This window comes from Nipponia nippon, unplaced genomic scaffold (assembly GCF_047370975.1).
Source record: "Nipponia nippon isolate SJK-2023a ecotype South Korea unplaced genomic scaffold, ASM4737097v1 scaffold_1, whole genome shotgun sequence".
NCBI lineage: Eukaryota > Metazoa > Chordata > Aves > Pelecaniformes > Threskiornithidae > Nipponia > Nipponia nippon.
The window spans coordinates 164,214,271-164,228,229 of NW_028262290.1; the positions used below are offsets into that span (position 1 = coordinate 164,214,271).

The 13,959-nt window shown below is 45.4% G+C and overlaps 1 protein-coding gene across 10 annotated transcripts in view; it reads right to left on the bottom strand.

Annotated features, from left to right (window-relative positions):
* Positions 1 to 1,332: 1,332 nt before the first annotated feature.
* The window catches only part of CCDC13 (coiled-coil domain containing 13), a 36,518-nt gene continuing 23,891 nt past the window's right edge, over positions 1,333 to 13,959 (bottom strand). For 4 of the 10 annotated variants that reach the window (XM_087731653.1, XM_087731608.1, XM_087731643.1 and 1 more), the window contains 5 exons: positions 12,951 to 13,034; positions 12,012 to 12,140; positions 9,404 to 9,558; positions 5,237 to 5,351; positions 1,333 to 4,706 (listed from right to left, as the gene is read on the bottom strand). In XM_087731653.1, the coding sequence (XP_087587779.1) occupies positions 4,547 to 4,706; positions 5,237 to 5,351; positions 9,404 to 9,558; positions 12,012 to 12,140; positions 12,951 to 13,034 (643 nt within the window). In that variant the 3' untranslated portion in view covers positions 1,333 to 4,546. The remainder of the gene's footprint in view (positions 4,707 to 5,236; positions 5,352 to 9,403; positions 9,559 to 12,011; positions 12,141 to 12,950; positions 13,035 to 13,959) is intronic. The other 6 variants (XR_015698767.1, XR_015698763.1, XR_015698762.1 and 3 more) reach the window with 6 other exon arrangements.

Genomic DNA, 13,959 nt, shown 5'->3' on the forward strand with positions numbered 1-13,959 from the left:
ACCTGGAGAGGTTTGATGGGGACACCAAAGGAGCCTCCTCCTGGCTGCTTGCTCCTGCCTTCCGCTGCTGTCTCCCCGCCGCGGGAGCAGCTCTTTATGGGGTGAACGGGAAGGAGAGAGGGTTATAATAACCCACACGGCTTGTTTTATACCGCCTTAGGTTGCCCCATGGGGTTCCCATGCAAACGTGTTGCTGGGCACATGCCAGCCCCACCAAGACCTCAGCAGGCACCTCCCTGCTGGCAGGATGGCTCAGGAGAGGGGATGCGTACCCCATCCATCCGTTGATCCACCCAAGGTCACCCCCAGGACCCCCTCTCAGCACTCCCAGAATGGCTCTGCCTGTCCCCCATGGCACCCACCAACCCCATCGAAGGTCCCAGGACCCCCCATGGCACCCACCAACCCCATCGAAGGTCCCAGGACCTCCTGTTGCCCTGGGGAAGGACTCTGCAGAAGGGTCCCACCACCTGGCAGGGACAACCCAGCCCTTCAGCTCCTCTCCTTGCCATCCCCTCTCGTTCCTGAGAAAATGCCCCCATTAGGTCAGTGAGACGCTGGGATGGCCCCCTCCTCTCGCTGCGCCCCGCAGAGAGCTCTCCTTGCTGCCAGACGAGCTGCTCTGAAGGCCAGGACCTCACCCCCTGCCTGCAGACGGGTTTCGGAGCTGTAAGCGGAGACGCGTGGGGATTGAGGTGGCATTTGTTGAGCGAGGCCGCCCTGTCCCACGGGAGCAGCCGGCTCGGAGCTGGGCTCGGAGGGGAGAGGATGAGGGGAGAAACCCAATACCGCTCTTGGCTCGGTCGTGGCTTAATTTAGAGCACGGGGGCTCTGCTGGAGTTTTTTTCCATTTAAAGCCGAACCTCATGCCTTTTGTCACGCACGGGGCGAGGGCCCTGCGGCTTGCAGGGCAGTAGCAGCTGCTGGCTGCGGCTGCCGGAGGGGTTGGCAAAGCAGTTTCCAACTCAGTTCCCCTTTGCCACCAGCTTCTTTCCCATTTCACCCACGCGAAGGATTGAAATCTGTCTCCTCCTCGCACCTCTGTCCTGCTTTGGAGCCTCGGGGAGGGCACGAGCCGCCCGCAGCTCCAGTCTACGGCTCTAAATTGGAGCTGTTACAGTGGGATCGGCTTTGACCTGCTGGCTGATCCTCTGCCCCTGGGCTGAGCAGAGCGCAGGGCAGGGAGAGCTCGCCTCTGTCAATACGGTCTATATTTAACCACGCTAATGCAACTTAATTCATGTTACGGCCAGTTTGGAAAGCTGTACTCTTGCGATGCCTGCTCTTCACAGGTAGATGCCTCGCAACAGGCCGAAAGGAAAACGATGACAATTCATCAAAGGTCATTTATTCCCAGCGGTTCAGTTGTACTTTTAAAATCGGATGCATCCGTCAGGCGCTTTACGGCTGCTTCGTGGAAGTGCTCTGCCCAGCACTGGGGTAGGAGACAACCTTTGGCTCAGCCCAAGCGTTCGGAGGACTCATATTCTTAGCATACATTGGCTAAAAGCTGGCCAAATCCTAACAAGGGGTGTCCATAGCCTCAAATATTTGCAGCAAAATTAACCATACACTGTTCTTCACAGCTTAACTGTAGCCACCAGCCTGTGCCAGCAATGCTGAGCCGTGTCACCACCAGCTCGTCACCACCGTTAGCTACAATAAGAGACTGAAAAAACTCAGAGCTTATCAAAAAGCAGCCTGTGAGATGACTTTCCACTGGATGAAGGCTGTCCCAGCGAGGCAACGCTGCGTACTCACACCGCTTTTATCTAGCGAAGAAAGGCGTAACGATGACTGGCTGCAGACTGAAGCCGGAGAAATTCAAATGAGAATTGAAGCATGGGGTTTTAACGGGCTGGTAATTATCCAGGACAAACTTCCAAGGAAAGCAGGGGGTTGTGGAGGTTTCAGATCAAGCCCAGTGACATCCCTGAAAGAAAGGTTGTCGCTCAAACAGCACATCAAAAATATTGTCAGTGTTTTTATTCTCTGAGTGACGGGTTGGGGGACACGGGGCTGCTGCAGCCTTCTGAACCAGGGCTGCTGCTTCCGAGATCTGTCAGGGCTTCTTACATTCAGCAACAAAAGGGCATACACTGCAAGAAAATCCGTCTCATACCTTAAAAACTGGGAAGCCGTTGCTGCAAGAGTCAGCACGGGGAGAACTGGAAGGCAGGTCACTCTGTGGAAGTGCAGAGGGAATTTATTTCAAAACTAAGGTGAAAACTGAGCAGACCTGGACAGTTTGCCCTGCGTTCAGGACCCCCCCCTCCCAAATCTGTGACAGGAGACAGATTGCACGTTTCCATGAGAAACAGTTACTTACAGGTACGGGCTCTCTAAATAAACTATTTTATAGTGGTTTAGTTCCTTCTTAAGGCGCTGGTGGTGCTGTGTGTGCGTTTGTGCAGAGAAAAAAAAAAAGAGAAAATGCTTCTGTGCAACCTCAAACAAGCATATGTTTAAAGAAATGAGTGTTGCAGCACTTGAGAAGAGGTTTGCACCATGTGCTAGCGAGCCATATGTGTTCTGTAACATATAGCACTCTCCAGTTTTTTATCTGCATTTCATGGGTTGATTCATAGCCACCACAGGAAGAATTTTGCTGGAGCGTGGTATGATCTTCGCTGCTTCATCACGGGACAGGAGACAAATGCTGACCATGGATTAGAAAGGACGGCAGCTTGCCTCTGCTGCACTTATGTGAAAATATTATTGAATCACACTTCTGTGTAAGCGAAATCAGAATCTCCAGCTGCAAGCTACCAGCCTGAATTTGGCAGCCACCGCATAACAAAATCCCCACACCTCTGCCACAGCCCAGGCAGCTTTCAGAGGGATCTGCTCACTCCTGCAGGTCCTTACAGTATCTGTCAGAGCTGGGCTGATTTCTTCTCTTTGGTCTGCTCGCTCTGCCCCGTGCTACAGAACCATCGGGATGAACGGAAACAAGCCGCAGCTCGCTTGAGTGAGACTGTGTCTGTCTCTCGATCCAGGAGTTACGATTCCTCGAATTGTCAGGACGAGAGGATTGCGGGTTGCAAGATGCCTTTTCCTCTGATGCTACCAGCAGGGTGAGCAGGAGGAATTTGGCAATGAACCGTTTTGGTCCCACTTTTTGCGAGACAGACACCTGACAGCTTTCCTGAGCCACAGGCCAGCGCTGGGGGAGCGGAGCAGGGCTCTTAAGTACAGGGAGGGTTAACTTATCCTCAGCTCCCTGACCTCCTCCATCAGGGACTCTGTGACCTGTTTGAGGAGAGACATCTCTGAACCTAAGCAGCAAAAAGACAGGGATGACACCATGACACCACCCTCACCGCATCTGGAGTAACTCCCCCTCTGCTCTTTTTCACTCTGCCTTATCGCGGTGCAAGTGGCGTCAGGACGCAATCCCTGTTCTGGGGAAGGGAGCAGCGGCTTGCCTCTCCGCAAATCCACTTTGCACTGGTGATGGCTGGGGTTAAAGTCTGACAAACTTCACCCTCACAAAAAGAGGCTGACAAAGGAAAGCAGAAAAAGAAGAGCTTTCAAGACTTTCAACCGGGAAACAAAGCAGCACTATACAAAAATGACTAGCTCTCCATTTGCTTGTAATCCCCAAGGCTAGCTCGCTGCTGGCAGGCTGCATGTTAATGCCTTATTAGCTTGCGCTTGGTGTTCTCACCATGCTGCAAGAGGAAAGGACAGAGACGCAAGGGTTTTCAGCATCTCCAAAAGTCCCTCCACCACTGCAGCGAGGACCTGCCTGTGTTTTGGTAGCATTTCTCCCTCGCGAGAACAAGACCTGCCTGATGGATGAATGCAGAGACCCAGAAATAGGGAATTCATAACCTGGATGGCAAGTTTTGTATGGAGTGAGCTGAGTTTAAGGTAGGTCTGACTGATTGCAGAGGTAATCTGCAGTCTACCTTTTCAGTGGAAACTCCACGGACTTTCAGAAAACTCTGCTGCCAATATGTTCAAGCAAAGAAACAGGTTGGAATGGTGAGTGGAGCCCCCCCCCCCGAAGTTCACTTGCAGATATTCACAGGCCAGGCCAATTCACTCCTTCAGCACTTACGTACTACAGAAAGCCTGAGACAGACAGGTATCAGCGTGCTGATAAAAACTGAACTCGGTTTGTTCCTGGCACGGCTTTGGAAGGGGGCCGGCATAACTTTTGTATAGCAAATTCCTTCGTGAGCTGATAAAGGCAGCAGCATATTGAATATTGAGCCCTCTCGAGGAAAATGCTGTTGAAACTAGGGAGGTTTTGCCCAAAATCACACTGCAGAATTGCAGCTTCCTAAACTGCACCAACTTAGGGCATGTGCAGTCTGAGAGCCAGCTGCTTGCTAACTCTTACAGACAGAATTTGCTGACGTGCAAAACCTTGACTCTTTTTGTATTTCATCTCCATTTCTCATCCTCTTCCTGCAAATGCTAAAGAAATGACATGATCTGAGGCTGCAAAACGACACTGCCACTGCATTTCAATTCATGGGCACGATGCCTGGGCTCTCTCCCTGCTTTGCAGCCCAAAGGACTCTGAATATCTTGCTTAACTCTTCTCTTGTTTCTGCTGCCGAATGGCCTGTAAAAAGATATCCTTCACTTGGTCCATTGTGTCTTGATACAGTTTGAAGTCTTCCTCTTTCTTTCTCACAGTAGTCTCCAAAGCGGCCTTCAGAGCTTCGTTCTCATCCAGCTGGATCACAAGCCTATGAGGAAACAAAAGGAAAACTTTCATGTGAGCTGGGGAGCTTCAAAGCAAATTAAAACAGTGCTTCAGCTCTGGGGAAGAAAACACTGAAACACATGCTCTCTGGTAATTTTATGACAGGCGTGAGAAAGAGCAGACTTAACACTTATTCCTTTTCTCTCTGAGATAGAAAAGAGTATTAGATGACCAAGATCTATTTTGTTAAAGATTATGATTTTATTTTCACTAATAAGCTTGCAATCAATGCGTACGGAAAGAAAAAGAAAAAAAAAGGTGTCTTCCTTGCACACGATTTGTGTTGCTTAACATTTGCATTAGCTTAACATTTCTGGGTGTCTGCATAATTTTTAGGAAATTTGTGTAAGAATGACATAGACAAGCTCAAACCAGAGGATCTGTGGTTTCTACAGAGTTCGCTAGGTTTCATCTTCTGAGGAGCGGGTGCAGGTAATATCACTGCTAAGAGGGCAGCACTGAATTTTAGCTATTGCGAGTAACACAGCATGGAGGAAGGGAAATCATCCATACCTGGTGCTCAGCTCCTCTATCTGCGATTCTAGAGGCAACTTGGAAAGCTGGGCTGCAGAGAGCTCCTTCCTATCACTCACATTCAAGGTGAGTCTTGAGTGACTCGCAGACTGGCCTGTAGATTTAATCACAAAGTGGAGTTTTAGTAAAACAAGCAACCGTGTTCACTTGGTAGCACACTGAGTAAATCTCAGGAGATGGTGAATAAATACTAAGGAATCTGTTAAGTTCTAGGTATATCCATGAAGATGCTGTAAATATATAGGACAGACTTTCATTTTGATCTCCTTTCAGCAAAATGAAAACATGATGAGTTTGCATTTCAGGGCTAATGAAGTAACCTGTGTGCCTACCTATTTAGAGGAGAAAAAAATTCATCCAAAATATTTCAGTGACCAAAACAATAGGTGATGGAAGAAGTTGAAAAGGATTATTTTCATGTTTATCTTGTCATTGTGTTTCACCTAAGATTATGACTACTGTTGCTTCCTGAATGCCTGTGATAAAGTTTGCGTGTGGCACACACTGAAACAGCTTTTGTAAAGCACTTTGATCCTCAGCATAAACACAACACAGGTTAAATGCAGTAAAGCACTTAAATGTGTACTTCAAACTAAGGTTCTAAATCAGGAATGCTTTCCTAAATAAAGGCCTACCCAAAACACGCAGCATTGCTCCTGTCATTTCAAAGGGCCACAAAAACTTTTTTCAGGGTTATGGAGAAAATATAATTCAAATTTACTACTGGGATTGGAAAAGCAAAAAAACTGTGACCGACCAGTGAATCCCTACAATGGAAGAATGCTCAGAAAAGATGGGCAAGGATGATGTGCTCAGGAAGCTCAGAAAGGGATGTAGGAGGTGACCACAGCTATCGCAGAGGATGCTGAACTTATCCCAACACCCAGGGGACTGGCGGGTGGTCTTTGCTGTAGATAAACGGCTGACTCAGTTGAGTAAATGTAAATGGCCTTTTCTAAAATAATCAATAGAAAGTACTACCTACCTTGAGCCGACTAGACCAACTGGAGGGAAGTGTATATGTGGTTCAGCCCAAGACAGAGTATAAAAATCAACCAACCAGCAAAATCAACTTTGAAGAAAACAGGTTTGACCTGGCTTTAACCCGTGTATTCCTTTCGGGCAACTGGGGACACCCAGCATGGTGACAGTGAACATCTAGGCTGGTAATCATAGAATCGTATTTGTGTTGTGATTCAACTGTACATTGCAATTGCTGTATTGTGCTTGTGCTGTGATTTCACTACATTGCTGTATCACTTTTCCAAATTAAAATCCCACATAACGTCAAGTATCTTCAAATAAGTCAATTTGGTATTAAAAGACTGCTATTAAAAGAACACACGTGTGTGGAATATCTAAAAGAACCTGGTCAGAGAGTATTGGACTCTGACAAAAACATATGAGAAGAAAAGGCTATGTTGTATAACCAAGGAATGCTTTTGAGGTTGTGTTTTACAGGACTGAGGAAAACCTGCTGTTACTTACCTATTCTCCTCTGGGATTATTCTTTGCTAATTAGAAATTTGAATAAGACAGAAAAAAACCCGAAAAGCATGAATAATTTTAAAACATAACTGAGTTGTTTCTAGCTACTCAGCATCATTATCTACTTCCCTTGAACTGAAGAGACTAGAAACATTAGATTAGCAATTAGATCAGCTCTCTCCAATTTTGCACTTTCAGAAAGAAAAGAAAATATTATGTTAATTAGCGGGTTCCCTAGTCTCTATGTTCAAGCTTTTCATTCCTTCTTATTTCCTCAACTATCTGGCATGAAAGCATTTAGATAACCTACATGCTCTGCTGAAGAAGTATATTACAGACTTGTAGGCTCGTTTCTTGTACAAACTCCAGAGAGTTGGCACATCATAAGGGGCTCAGCTCCCTTCAAAGAAGGGTGGTGAAATAGATTGTTACCTACAAATCTTATGGACTTGGAGAGGATTTCTTCGTATTGGCTTTACTGCCAATCCTTTTCTACATTTGCTTTTAGTCCTTAAGCAGACAAGTCTAATGAACTAAATATTTAGTAAGAAGGAACCTGTCACACTGATAACAGCCTGCTTCCTCCGGCCGTGAAATGCCAGTCCCCCAGAGGTGAGTTACCAAACCGTTACTACAGCACAACGACTTGACCAAAATGGCTCAGGACCTGGAGAGTCCATCACTGTATCTCTTTGAGGTTGCAAGGGAAATCTCAGTGGAGTATGATAGTATGATAACAGAACAACACATCAACACTTTACACTACCAGGTTGTAGAAAAGTCTAAGCACTCAAAAATTGAGTCAAGTTATCCTCTAGAAGACAGCACGGCATACTATTTAAGGCATAGAGTCAGTAAAAAGTGTACCATTGAGAGCTGTATTCCCACAGCTCTCACCTGGCTCCTACCTGTCCCTACACAGACCCTGATTTCTTCCTCTGGGCACCTGCAGAACCATATGAGGGCTCCAAAGCCTCTCACCTCCAAACCCTCCCGGGAGTCACAAAAGGCATCCCTCGATACCACTTCTGTGAGGCCCAGCACTGCTCTCTTGTCAAGATGCATGTCCTACACCCTAGAGGCCAAAGGCTGCAGCACTTTGTTTCTAAGCACTAGGTTTCTATTAGGATCTAAGTTTTTCTGCACTACTTTTTCTGCTGTCAGGCTCTCGGTTAATACTAGTAAGACAGCTCTAAAAATCAGTGCTCGCAGAAAAACACATGAGAATGTGTCAGTGCTGGCTGCAGCCCTTTCTAAGGACACAACAGTTCTGCTCTAAGGAACGGATCCGTATTTTACAGAGAGGAGTAGGTCTGAAGCAATCATTCAATCCCCATTTGGGATAAAGGCTCCTCTGAATCCTGTTCCCATATACCTAATTCGCTCTGTACGCTGGGTGGGTGAATGGCAGTGCTTCCCTTGAGGTCCTGAACACCGTGTAGATGTTACACCGGAGACCCTCGCTCTCCTATATGAATCGAGATCATAGTGAACAACAACATGCAATGTCTTGCATCACGGTCATGCTCCAGAGAGAACTGTTTGTCAAACATGCATATGACCAAAAGCACTACAATGGGAGATGCAAAGAAATGCAATGCAGTTACAGTAGCGTTTCTTACGTCCGTCTGACCTACGCCTAAGGAGAAACAAGACAGCAGTGCAGGTGGAAAAGGAGGTGACTGCTTATACAGGTCATAGTGCTTGGTACAGGTCAGGTCTAAAGTGATGAGGTAGCATTAGTGCACACCGTAGTGGTGGATGGAGTCATGATGGAAAGCCACGCCGTGCATCTGCTGAGCTGCAGGGCAGTCCCCCTACAGCCCAAGATCATGTGTTTCAGCGTGGGGCAGGCCAAGAGCTTGTACAAGGTCTCTGATGAGGCTTGTGACCTCTCTAATCACCGTAACTCAGCCTGACGGCATCCTAGTATTTGCCAAATTGAAATTCCTGTTCCTACTGTTCATATCCTGGCATTTAAAGCCTTTTCACTTTAGGAAAATACATATAAAAAGGGAAACCACTGGAAAAGTTTCCTTAAGAATATGTGCCATTTTATTGGTTTAGACACTTTACAGAATCAGAGTCCTTAAGCAATAAAAGGATCTGATCAGGGAAATAAAAATTTAACATCCACCATGAATTCTTCTCCTTTAACTATGCTAGTGAGGCTTTCATATTTATAGCAGGAGATTATCATGTTCATGGGATAATAAATTACACCAGATCTAATTACTTCATCACCAGCAATAGTTTTTCATAGACACTGACAGGCCTTAAATTGGGATGCGTCCTTTAATTCTGCTCTTAACCTTCAGAAGAATCTCTTGGGCAGAAGTGCAACGGGAACACAGCAGTGGGCATGGTGGCAACACAGAGCAGCGTCCAGTTTTTTCTGGAGACTGTCATCCCATGAAAACAACATATTGCAAAAGTCCTGGTCCCACTTAAATCTGTGGCAAGATCTTCTTGAATTAAGTGGGGCCAGGATTTTCCCTTCTGTATTGGCCCACTGGTCTGTGTAGGTCCAAACCGCCGTGTGTAAGGTCAAGCACTTGTGTAGGTTTGATTGACAGATAAGAGTCCAAACGTTGTTGCTGTCTGTTAACCACAGAGGTGGGATAGGGGACGTAGTTGTAGATAAGTGGTCCACCTCACCTGTTTTGCTCCTCAGGGGAGGTCTTTGTGCACTTGTGTTCCTCCCTGAATCCATTTGCAGTTTTTCAAGCTGCTGTTCCAAAATGACACATCGCCGCCGCTCTTCCTGAAGCCTCTTCTCAGCTTCCAAGACTTTATCGCTGCCTTCCTCCACCCTGATAGGCAAAAAAAGGTAGTTCAGCTTATTTATGTCATGACAATTAAGGATCAGTTAGTCTTGATACTGAATCCTGCTTCATGCTGCATAGCTCCCAACAGAGGGAAAAGGAGAATTTTCCATGCATCCAAAGGCAGAAATCCCAGTGCAATTGTTCCAGATGACATCCTCCAAATTTGCAAAACAGAATTAACTAATGAGTGCTGTCGGAAATAATGGGCTCATTAACGGAGGTTGCCTAGATCCGTTAACACTGGCTACTTGTGTGAATTTACCACTCAGATGGGCAGGCAAGCTGCAGGTTGCTGAGGAGAGATCTTTTATTACAAGAATAAAATGCATTTTTTTTAAACACACTGGGCAAATTTGGAAAGAAAATAGTTTATAAAAACACCGTCTAGTATTTAGCTGTTTTGCGTCAGTTATCTGCAAGTAAGGAAAGAAACTTGATGTTGCTTTTAATAAACTTGGCCATTAGACAGTGAGTGGAAAAGAAAGTGATGGTTCACTCTGTAGTACAGTATGGAAGAGCAAATTGCCTCTCTATTCACCCCGCACAACATCTTAGAAAATTAACTATAAAAAATTGATGTGCGCCCATAGATGCAGTCAGTGGGGCCTCTCGTGTGGGGCAGCACCTGATACCAAATGGTTTAAAGGATTTTAAAGCTAGAGAGAAACCTGGATTGACTCACTGTATTGTACAGCGCAGAATAAAAGAATTTCCTTCTTGACCCCATGGGTGATAGCCGATTACTCCCTGAATCAAGAGACTTGATTAGTCTTATTTCCCTCCTAGCTGGCATAAGTAAAAAAAATATTACAACTATAATAAAATTATATCACTGTCTTAAAAATCTAGCCACAGGCAAGACTCTGACCTCCTGCGGCAGTGAATTACCAGGCCGGTGACATGCTACGAGGAATTCTATTTCTCTTAGTGGTTCTGAATTCACTAAACTTTCATTTGACCAGGTGTTCCCCTAGCACCCCCGTTAGACAAACAGCGGAGGAAAAATGACAAGATTAGTCGGGTTGTATTAAATCTTCTGCCAATATGAATAACTTAAACTAAAATGTTCTTCTAGCTCTTCTCCTTCTCCCAGCAGGGCCCGATCCTAGAAACCGTTTGCAACGGAGTATCTTCTGACAGTACATTCTGCTCCGCAGTAAGTGGTTCTGAAACACGGCCCTAAACTCTGGCCGCTGCTGCAGAAAAACCCCACTCATGTCGCCATTCCCAGTGCTCTTCTCTTGACTTAAGCGTTACATGTGTTACTTCAGCTTTGCTGACCCACACTCCAACAAGGGAAGGGAAGAGGAGGAATGGCTGATTTTTTTACATATATTCATGTTGAAATATGACTGGATGCTGTATTATCCTGAGATCTTCCAAGAGTTATTGCACACAATCTCACAAAATTTACTTTACCTGCAGGAGCTCTTGATAAATGTGTGATAACTGTGGAGCTGCTGAATCATCAGCCTATGGAACATTTTACAAGCAACTGTGCATTTCATTGACTCCGTGTTCTTCATTATCCCATATTGGTGATGGCCCCGTTTCAGCTATCACTCACACCTCCATCCTTATCTAATTGCATAGCTCTATTAAAGGCACTGGGCTTACAAACATGAATAAGATTCTCCCAGCGTGTATTTCCAGGATTTAGCCCTTAAAAGCACCTTTACCACAGTTACAAAAAAAAAAAAGTATTTTTCTGACTGCGATTCATTGTACGGGACAAAAGTTAGACAAGTGAGAAATGGTAACTATTGTAAAATAAAGCAAGCAAGCAAGCAAATAGTGCCTATTGTATTTAAAAGCACACAGACAAAAGTATATCTTCCTACAAGCTAGAATACAGATTTGGGCATCAAATAATACACATTCTCTAACTGGGAAAAAAAGCAGAAGCTGAAAGGTGTCCAAAGAGAAAAGACTTTGCTTTCCGTGCCCTCCTAAAACATGTTGGCTTTTAACATCATCTTAAATTGAACTGAATAATAGAAAAAAAAATCACCGCTATGCTTCAGTTAAACAGAAGAAATTCATTTAGAAGCGGATACAGTGAAACTTAAAAGAATGTGAAAAGCTTTTGGAACAGAAGTAAGATTATAACTATAATTACAGTATTTACTACTGATGAATAATATTGCTGCCTAAATAACACCATGCATATATAAATACAGGAATTCTAGTTTTATCTAAGTGCAGCAAGCTTGAAGATGACTCCATTTTTTCTGCCCTTTGTTCTAAAAGAATAATAAAAAGTGAATCATCAACTAGGCAGGGAAATTGAGCAGAAAAAATTTAAAAGCCCCTATTTAAGGAAAGGATCACACTGGCAGCATATGGCATACTGTACTGCATGCTATAGACTCTCACACGTCTCAAGCGCTCCTTAATCGCAGCATCCCACAAAGGATACTGGCAGAATCAGCCGCTACCTTTTCTGCAGCACAGTGACCAGTTCCAGGAGCCTGTCTCTTTCCACTTCAGCAGCCTGGCAGAGAGCCTTGTGCTCTGTGATCTGCGTCTGCAGCACTTTCAAATCCAGGCTGTCCGTGCCAGCAAGCCTAAAAGCAGCAGAAGCATAGAGAGTCTGTTTCACAAATGAAAGAAATGAAACAAAGACAGGATTTGAAAAACATATCAAAATACACTTGTCTGAAGACTAAGCCAGAATGCAGAGCCAGGCTCACTACCTCCCCCCAGCAGCAATCTCTATACTGCAATAAATGGAATAGAAATATTTCGAAATAAAGCCACCGTGAGTTTCATTCGGTCTTTTCCTTCACAAGGATGCTTTCCCTTCCAGACACCCCTGAAAAAACTTCCACCTCTGATCAATCCACTATCACCGACTCTCCTCCCGTTGCTTCTGCCAAAGTAAAAGAAGCCTATACGTGGATTCTCCAAAGTGCTATGCTAAGCTGTTAAATGGCGTGCTATTGATTTTCTCCCACTGAAAGGCTTCAGGCAGCATTAGTTCAATGGCCATTCTTGTGCCTAATGTGTGATGAAAGGAAGGGGCAGTTTTTCCATGTATCCCATTATTATGTACTTCATTCCTTCTCCAACCTCTCCGCACAGGAGTATTCAGGAATATCTCCATTAAGGCAAAAAGCAGAAGAAATCTTGGTGGTTCAGGGTGAAAAGGGAAAAATGGGATTTATGGGGTGTAAAACTAGCAATCAATTAAACAATTAAGATAGCAAGAAGACGCTAGAGCCTGTGTCAGAGCTCTTTGGCCGTATCAGGTAGAGAAAGGATGGTGAAAGCAGCTGTTCACTACAGAAACAAGGCAGACAAGGAGAAGGCTTGCCAGCAGCTTGCGGAGCGTGGCAGGAAACCACCCTTGTTTATGATGAAGTTTACACACATACCTTCCAGGTGTGATGTTATTACTGAGAAGGGAAGGCTTAGTAACTGCCGACTCTACCAGTGTATGGCCCATCTTGGACACTGTGCTGAAAGGAAGAAACCTTTGTTAAGCGCTGAGATCTACAGAGGGCAGTCCTCCAAGAATTCCGGCCATTTTTCAATGTCTGTGTTTATTGCTGCCTTGTAGGGAAAAGACTCCCAGAGCCTCCTAAGTGGGTATCACACAGGCCCTGCGTACGCAATAGCTCAGCTTGCTCCCTGACTCCAAAATACGCTGCAAAACCACCTTGTCTCTCTGTTATGCAAAAAGTATAGCTCAGTGTTTGATCTCTGTGCTTCTGGAGATACTTTGCTGGCAGTCCAGACCAGCATCGTGGAGTTCCATGTCACAGAGTAGCTACACAGCAACTCGTGAGCTGGAATAGCTCTCGACCCTGCATGGCTGAAGCTAAGCACGCAGCCACACGAGCGGCCACTGCTGCTCTTTCCTCGCAGGCGCTGCCTGGGACCCTTGCACAGAGCACTCTCACCTTACACCTTCACCCATTAGGGTGAGAGACAAGCACAGGTTACTGTGCTTGTTTGATGGTGGTTGCATGTTGCATGCTTTCATAACCAACAGAACCCCTGTTCTGCAACAAGGTGCACAACTTTTATTTCCAAATGCCCTTTAAAAATATACTTTATACAGTCTTTTGAGCCCTTCTACTTTGCGGACACCCTCAGGAAGACCTGTCAGGCTTACTGCTGTAAGAGGAGGAGTCAGCTGATAACACTAGACTATCGCTTCCAGTCTGGATGGGTTTTATGCATAATGATACGTGTGCTTGGGACATAAAATTCTAGTGTGTGTTTGTTTTCCAAACTTGAGCTCAGCTGCCTAAAGGCAAATCCCTGTAGACTTAGCCCATGCTTCCTTGTCTTTAGGCTGCAGCTAACAGAGGATAAAGCCTTAATATTGTAGAACAGGCTGCCTTCTAGGCTAGGAGTGGTTAATCCTAAAATCAAGTT